Below are 8,711 nucleotides of genomic sequence, written 5' to 3'. Positions count from 1 at the left end.
CCCCTCGGGAACACCGATCCCATCCCTTCTCAATCCCTCGAGAACAGCGATCCCATCCCTTCTCAATCCCTCGGGAACAGCGATCCCATCCCTTCTCAATCCCTCGGGAACAGCGATCCCAGCCCCTCCGCATTCCCCGGGAACGCCACTCACAGATGCTGACGGAGCTCTGGCACTCCCCGGACATCCTGCAGGGGATAAAATAAAAACCACCCCGAGTGGCGGACGCGGCCGGAGCTCCACGTGGAGCGCGGGGTTTTTGGTTTTGGTTTTGTTTTGTTTTTCCACTCCGGTTTATCGGTGGAACAAAACGGAATTCCCCTCCTACCTGCACTCCTCCCCTTCCAGCAGCTTCCTGTAGGTCGCGATCTCCACGTCCAGGGCCAGCTTGACGTTCATGAGCTCCTGGTACTCGCGGAGCTGCCGGGCCAGGTCCTGCTTGGCTTTTTGCAGGGCCCCCTCCAGCTCTCCCAGCTTGTCCCGCGCGTCCTTCAGGGCCAGCTCCCCGCGCTGCTCGGCGTCGGCGATGCTCGTCTGCAGGGACTCGCACTGCGGGCACAGCGGGCAGGGGGAGATGAAGGGAAGATTCCTTCCCACCCCCACCCATCCCAATCCACCCCCGGTCGTGGAATTGCCGGGTGGGTCGGGCTGGAAGGGACCTGATAAAGGACAAATCCCGCCGTCCCAGGGGGGTCCAGCCTGGATTTGGACACTCCCAGGGATGCAGGGGCGGTCATGGTTTCTCTGGGAAATCCATTCCAGCCTCTCCTCACCCTCCCAGCCAGCAATTCCTTCCCAAATCCCACCTAACTCTTCCCTTTCCCAGCGGGAAGCCATTCCCTGTGTGCTGTCCCTCCATCCCTCATCCCAAATCCCTCTCCAGCTCTCCTGGAGCCCCTTCAGACCCTGGAAGGGGCTCTGAGCTCTCCCTGGATCCTTCCCTTCTCCAGGGGAACATTCCCAGCTCTCCCAGCCTGGCTCCAGAATCAGGGAATCCTGGAATGGGTTGGGTTGGAGGGACCTTAAATCCCATCCATGGACAGGGACCCCTCCCACCATCCCAGGGGGATCCAGCCTGGCCTTGGGCACTCCCAGGGATGCAAGGGCAGCCACAGCTTCTCTGGGAATTCCATCCCAGCCCCTCCCCAAACTGGAACCATCCTCCTAATATCCCACCTCTGGCAAGCAAGATGCCACTCCCTGTGTGCTGTCCCTCCATCCCCTCATCCCAAATCCCTCTCCAGCTCTCCTGGAGTCCCTCCAGGCCCTGGAAGGGTCTCCAAGGTCTCCCTGGATTCCTTCCCTTCTCCAGGCTCACACACACACTCATCCCATCCCACTTTTCCCCGGGCAGGGACCCCTCCCACCATCCCAGGCTGCTCCAAGCCCTTCCAAGGACGGATCATCCCCAACCTGCTCCGGTGCCACTCCAACCCCTGTCCCTTCCCCTGCAGGTCCCTCCCACCTCCCCCCACCTTTATTCCCTCTCAGGGAAGCCCCCAAGATCTCACATCCCACCCTGTTTCTCCACGGAAAACCCTCCCCCGAATCCCAACCTGCTTCTTGACGCTGTCGATCTCGGCGCGGATCCTCTGGATCACCCGGTTGAGCTCCGAGATCTCGCTCCTGGTGTCCCTCAGGCTGTCCCCGTGCTTGCCAGCCGTCACCTGCAGCTCCTCGTACTGGGGGGGACAACCAGGGGCACTCTTGGGGGCTGGACCGGCCCCCAAAAGCCCCTTCTCTGTGTCACGGCACGACCCCGGCAGCCACGGCCGGGCCGGGCTGGAGGGCTCGGCACCGGCACCATTCCAGGTCTGAGATCCCAATTCCAGCTCCTGGAGGGCTCTGAGATCCCAATCCCAGCTCCTGGAGGGCTCTGAGATCCCAATTCCAGGTCCTGGAGGGCTTTGAGACCTCAATTCCAGCTCCTGGAGGGCTTTGAGATCCCAATCCCAGCTCCTGGAGGGCTCTGAGACCTCAATTCCAGTTCCTGGTGGGCTTTGAGACCTCAATTCCAGCTCCTGGAGGGCTCTGAGATCCCAATTCCAGCTCCTGGAGGACTTTGAGATCCCAATTCCAGGTCCTGGAAGGCTCTGAGACCTCAATTCCAGTTCCTGGAGGGCTCTGAGACCTCAATTCCAGTTCCTGGAGGGCTCTGAGATCCCAATTCCAGCTCCTGGAGGGCTTTGAGATCCCAATCCCAGCTCCTGGAGGGCTCTGAGATCCCAATTCCAGTTCCTGGAGTGCTCTGAGCTCCAAATCCCAGCTCCCTGGAGGGCTCTGAGATCCCAATCCCAGCTCCTGGATTGTCCTGTGTTCCCAATCCCAGCTCCTGGAGCACTCTGAGCTCCCAATCCCAAATCCTGGAGCACTCTAAGCTCCCAGCCCCATGTCCTAGAGTGCTCTGAACTCCCAGTCCCAGCCCCTGGAGCTCTCTGATCATCCCATGGGTGCCTCTCCCATCCCTCCCAGACCCTCAGGGGGGCTGTTTAGGGGTGAATGCCCCCAAAAAGCCGGGCCACACCCACCTTGCCCCGGTACCAGACCCTGGGGGAGTTTGGGGTGTGAATGTCCCAAAAAAACCGTGTCACACCCACCTTGCCCCGGTACCAGACCCTGGGGGGGATGGTTTGGGGTGTGATTATCCCCAAAAAAGCCGGGCCACACCCACCTTGCCCCGGTACCAGGCCTCGGCCTCGGCGCGGCTGCGGTTGGCGATGTCCTCGTACTGCGCCTTCACCTCGGCGATGATCCCGTCCAGGTCCAGGCTCCGGTTGTTGTCCATGGAAAGCACCACCGAGGTGTCCGACACCTGCTGCTGCATCTGGGACAGCTCCTGTAGGGGATGGGAGGGTGGAAATCACACGCTGGGTGTCTCAGTACCCCTTTCTTGAATGCCAAAAAAATCGCCCCAAAATAGCCCCAAAAATCCCCCAAAAAATCCCCAAAAATCCCCAAAATAAAAAAAAATCCCAAAAATCCCCCCAAAAAATCCCAAAAATCCCCAAAATTCCCCAAAACCAAAAATACCCAAAAATACCCCAAAAACCCCCAAAACCCCAAAATACCCAAAAATTAAAAATCCCAAAAATCCCCATAAAATCCCAAAAGCCCCCAAAAAAACCCCCAAAATCCCAAGAAATCCCCCCCCCAAAAAAAAAATCCCCCCAAAAAATAAAAAAATCCCCCCAAAAATCCCCCCCAAAATAAAAAAGTCCCAAAAGATCCCCAAAAATCCCAAAAATCCTCAAGCCTCTCAAAAAGGCCAAAAGTCCCAAAAGTGCCCCAAAATCTTAAAGGTCCTAAGATCACGGGATCTTCAGAAAGTCTCTTGAGATCCAAAAGTCCCCAGAAGACCCCAGAAAGTCTCTAGAAGTCCCAAAGGTCCAAAAGTCACTAAAAGATCCTAAGGAGTCTCGAAAGATGAAAGGTCACCCAAAGATCTCTGAAGATCTCAAAAATCCCAAAACAATCTCCAAGATCCCCAAAATCCCCAAAAATCGAAAAATCCCCAAAAATCCCAAAAATCGCCAAAAATCGCCCAAAAATCCGAAAAATCTCCAAATAATCAAGAAATCCCCAAAAATCCCCTAAAATCACTGAAAATCTCCAAAAATAAAAAAATTCCAAAATAATCCCCAAGAAATCCCCAAACCCAGCAGCACTCACAGCCTCGTAGAGGCACTTGAGGAAGTTGATCTCGTCCAGCAGGGAATCCACTTTTCCCTGGAGCTCCACCTTGGTCATGTAAACGCCATCCACGTCCTGGGATGGGATCAGGGAATGAGGGAATGATCCCACCCGGCCCCGGAGGGATCGGATTTCATCGGGAATGCCGGGATGGGAGCGATCCTAAACCCAGTGCCCGCCCCCTGAAATCCCAAATCCCGCTATCCCAGCGGGATCCAGGACGATCCCAGGGATGCAGGGACAGCCACAGCTTCTCTGGGAATTCCATCCCAGCCCTTTCCCACCCTCCCAGCCAGGAATTCCTTCCCAATATCCCACCTAACTCCCCCTTTCCCAGTAGGAATCCATTCCCTGTGTGCTGTCCCTCCATCCCTCATCCCAAATCCCTCTCCAGCTCTCCTGGAGCTCCTCCAGGCCCTGGAAAAGGCTCTGAGCTCTCCCTGGATGCTTCCCCTCTCCAGGGGAACATTCCCAGCTCTCCCAGCCTGGCTCCAGAATTGTGGAATCCTGGAATGGGTGGGGTTGGAGGGACCTTAAATCCCATCCAGTCCCACCTTGGACCCCTCCCACCATCCCAGGGGGATCCAGCCTGGATTTGGGCACTCCCAGGGATGGGGAATCCTCTGGGAATTCCATCCCAGCCCCTCTTCACCCTCCCAGCCAGGAATTCCTTCCCAAAATCCCACCTAACTCCCCGTTTTCCCAGCAGGAATCCATTCCCTCTGTGCTGTCCCTCCATCCCAAATCCCAAATCCCAAATCCCAAATCCCAAATCCCAAATCCCAAATCCCAAATCCCAAATCCCAAATCCCAAATCCCTCTCCAGCCCCCTCTGGATCCTCCCCCCAGGGCTGGGAATGTTCTGGACCTTCTTGAGGAGCACGAAGTCGTTCTCGGCCGCCGTGCGTTTGTTGATCTCCTCCTCGTACCTGCCGGGAATTCCGGGAATTATTTTGGGAATTCTGGGAATTATTTCGGGAATTTTTGGGAATTATTTCGGGAATTTTGGGAATTCTTTTCCTTTTTTTTTTTTTGTTTCTCCAGGGTTTGTTCTTTCCTTTTCCAACTGGATTGGTTTGAGGGGCTTACAAGAAATGATATTTTTATAAATTATGTGATGATATAATTATATAATTTTATAGGTGTAAATAAATCCTATATGAAATAAAATATATGTGTATGAAATAAATTATATATACAGAATAAATTCTGTATTAAAATAGATTATATATGTGGAAAAATTCTATATAAAAATAAATTATATATAAAAATAAATTCTCTATAAAAATAAATTCTATATAAAAACAAATTCTATATAAATAATATATAATATATATAAATAAATTCTATATAAATAATATATTATATATAAAAATAAATTTATGGCAATAATATATTTAATATAAATAATGTAATTATATATATTTAATATATTGTGTATTATTTATTTTTATACATTGATATATATTATTTATATAAATATATATTGGTTGTATATTAAATATACTATTAATATATAAATAATAATATTAACAATTATATAATAATATTAACAATAATATTAATATATAAAAATAATATTAATAAATAAATATAAAAATAAATTTTATATATATTAAAAAGAGAAGTGCCAGTAGGAAAATAATCTTGTTTTTTTTCTCCTACTTTTTTTTTGATATCAAGGAAATACAAAAATAATGCAAAATATTGAGGAGATTTGAGAAATATTTGGAAAAAAAAGTCAAGAAAACTTGAGGGATATTGAGGAAATTGGAGAAATATTGAGAAATATAAAAAATATTGGGAAATATTGAGGAATATCAAAGAAATTTGAGGAATATTGAGGAAATTCGAGGAATGCTGAGAAAATTGGAGAAATATTGAGGAAATATGAAAAATACTGGGAAATATTGAGGAATATCAAAGAAATTTGAGGAATATTGAGGAAATTCGAGGAATATTGAGGAAATACGAAAAAAATATTGGGAAATACTGAAGAAATCAGAGAAATATTTGAAGAAATTTGAGAAAATTTGAGGAATATTGGGGAAATTCGAGGAATAATGAGAAAATTGGAGAAATATTGAGCAAATATGAAAAATATTGGGAAATATTGAGGAATATCAAGGAAATTTGAGGAATATTGAGGAAATACGAAAAAAATATTGGGAAATACTGAAGAAATCAGACAAATATTTGAAGAAATTTGAGAAAATTTGAGGGATATTGAGGAAATTCGAGGAATATTGAGGAAATACGAAAAAAATATTGGGAAATACTGAAGAAATTGGAGAAATATTTGAAGAAATTTGAGAAAATTTGAGGAATTTTGAGAGAATTCAAGGAACACTGAGACAACTTAAAGAACTCCGAGAAAATTTGAGGAATGCTGAGAAAATTGGGAGAAACCTCCAGGAAATACAAAAAATGTTGGGGAAATACTGAGGAACACTGAGGAACTTTGAGGAATATCGAGGAAATTCTGGGAATATCAAGGAAATTCAAGGAATATCGAGGAAATTCAAGGAATATCGAGGAAATTCAAGGAATATCGAGGAATACCAAGGAAAATACGCTGAGGAAAGTCAGGGAACACCCAGAAACACCTCCAAAAAAACCCACAACCCACCCCCCTAACTCTTCTCCCAACCCCCACCACCCCAAACCACTCCCACATTTCCCCCCTGTCGTGAAAAACCGACCCAAATTCGGGCAATTATCGCCGATATTTCAAATTTTTTTAATTTTTTTGGGGGGAGGAGATAAAATCGAGGAGTTTTTCCCCCTTTTTTCACCCCCCCAGCACCCACTTGGTCTTGAAGTCCTCGAGCATGTCCTGGAAGCTCCTGAGCTCGGATTCCAGGTGGGTTTTCTCCCCCCCCAGGCAGTCCAGCTGCTTCCTGAGCCCCGCGATGTAGGTCTCAAAAAGGGGTCCAGGCTCCTGCCCCCCGGCCCAGCCCCCCCCTGCTCCTGCAGCAGCTTCCACTTGGTCTCCAGCACCCGGTTCTGCTGCTCCAGGAATCGCACCTGAAGGAAAAAGGGGGAAAAATCGGATTTTTTTCCACCTAAAATTGCTTTTTTTTCGCTTTTTTATCCTTTTTTTTAGGGGTTTTATTGGGTTTTTTTGACGGGTTTCACCCCCCCTGGGGGGTCCAACCTCTCCAGGTCACTCGGGATGGGGGGGTGAGTGGGAAAAAGTGGGGGAAGGACCTGCCCTCCCAAATTTTGGAGCCTTTAGGAAAGGGAGATGCAGCGAACTTCCCGGGTTTGGGGTTTTCTCCTTTGAAAAACTCCCCCCCCCCCAAAAAAAAAAGAGAGTTTTGTACTAAAAAACAACCCAGAATGCTCAAAGTTCCACCTTCTCCTTAAAAAAAAAATTAGTCTGAATACCAAAAGTCCCACCTACTCCTGAAAAATAGCCCAAAAAATCCCATTTTCCTCATTAAAAATAGCCAAAAGTCCCACCTGTTCCTCAAAAATACCCCCAAAAGTCCCATCTACTCCTTAAAAATAGCCACAAATTCCATCTTCCCCTTAAAAATAAGCCCCAAAAGTCCCATCTTCTACTTAAAAATAGCCCAAAAATCTCATCTAATCCTTAAAAATAGCCACAAATTCCCTCTTCTCCTTAAAAATACCCCCCAAAAATCCCATCTTCCCCTTAAAAATGACCCAGGACACCCAAATCCCATTTGCTCCTTAAAAACAGCCCCAAATCACCCCAAATGCCACCTGGTCCTTAAAAAGATTCCCAAAACCGCTCCCATCTTCTCCTTAAAAGCTTCCAAACCACCCCAAACCTCATCTCGTCCTTCAAAACCACCCCAAATCACCCCAAAACCCATCTCATCCCCAAAACCATCCCAAACCAGCCCTAAACCCATCTCATCCTCCAGAACCTTCCAAACTATTCCCAAATCCCTTCTTGTCCTTCAAAACCTTCCCAAACCAGCCCCAAACCCATCTCGTCCTTCAAAACATCCCAAACCCCATCCCATCCTTCAAAAACACCCCAAAACACCCCAAACCCCATCCCATCCTTCAAAACCATCCCAAAACCAGCCCCCAATCCCCATCTCATCCTTCAAAACCATCCCCAAACCACCTCCCAAACCCCATCTCATTCTTCAAAACCTCCCAAATTCCTCCCATCCTTCAAAATCATCCCAAATCCCATCCCATCCTTCAAAACCATCCCAAAAACAGCCCCCAACCCCCATCTCATCCCCAAAACCATCTCAAACCAGCCCTAAACCCCATCTCGTCCTTCAAAACCTCCCAAACCCCTCTCATCCTTCAAAAACACCCCAAAACACCCCAAAAACCCCTCTTGCCCCAAACCCATCCCAAACCAGCCCTAAACCCCATCTCATCCTTCAAAACCTCCCAAAACCAGCCCCCAAAACCCATCTCGTCCTTCAAAACCACCCCAAACCACCCCAAACCCCATCTCATCCTTCAAAACCATCCCAAACTCCATCTCATCCTTCAAAACCACCCCAAACCACCCCAAACCCCATCTCATCCTTCAAATCCATCTCAAACCAGCCCTAAACCCATCTCATCCTTCAAAACATCCCAAATCCCCTCTCATCCTTCAAAACCTCCCAAACCCCTCTCATCCTTCAAAACCACCCCAAAAACTCCTCTTGCCCCCCAAAACCATCCCAAAATCAACCCCCAAACCCCATCTCATCCTTCAAAACCATCCCAAACCACCCCAAAACCTCCTCTTGCCCCCAAACCCATCCCAAACCAGCCCTAAACCCCATCTTGTCCTTCAAAACCTCCCAAACCCCATCTCGTCCTTCAAAACCTTCACAAACCACCCCAAACCCCATCTCATCCTTCAAAACCACCCCAAAACACCCCAAAAACCCCTCTTGCCCCAAAACCATCCCAAAAACAGCCCCCAAACCCCATCTCATCCCCAAAACCATCCCAAACCCCTGTCATCCTTCAAAACATCCCAAATCCCATCTCATCCTTCAAAACTTCCCAAACCCCATCTCGTCCTTCAA

At 48.2% G+C, this 8,711-nt stretch overlaps 1 protein-coding gene across 1 annotated transcript; it reads right to left on the bottom strand.

Annotated features, from left to right (window-relative positions):
* Positions 1-153: 153 nt before the first annotated feature.
* On the bottom strand, positions 154-6,717 carry LOC126636624 (keratin, type II cytoskeletal 75-like; the record flags this gene model as incomplete). The annotated part of the gene is given in 8 exon segments (XM_050308991.1): positions 154-188; positions 329-549; positions 1,557-1,682; positions 2,672-2,836; positions 3,670-3,765; positions 4,559-4,619; positions 6,501-6,619; positions 6,622-6,717. Coding segments are annotated over 8 exon segments (919 nt in total), but the record flags the coding sequence as incomplete, so codon positions are not given.
* Between the last annotated feature and the right edge of the window lie 1,994 nt (positions 6,718-8,711).

The sequence above is a fragment of the Myiozetetes cayanensis genome, unplaced genomic scaffold, assembly GCF_022539395.1.
Source record: "Myiozetetes cayanensis isolate MyiCay16 unplaced genomic scaffold, myiCay2020 scf1395, whole genome shotgun sequence".
Classification (NCBI taxonomy): domain Eukaryota; kingdom Metazoa; phylum Chordata; class Aves; order Passeriformes; family Tyrannidae; genus Myiozetetes; species Myiozetetes cayanensis.
The sequence above is the reverse complement of the archived record's forward strand: the minus strand, read 5'-3'. Positions and strand labels throughout refer to the sequence as shown.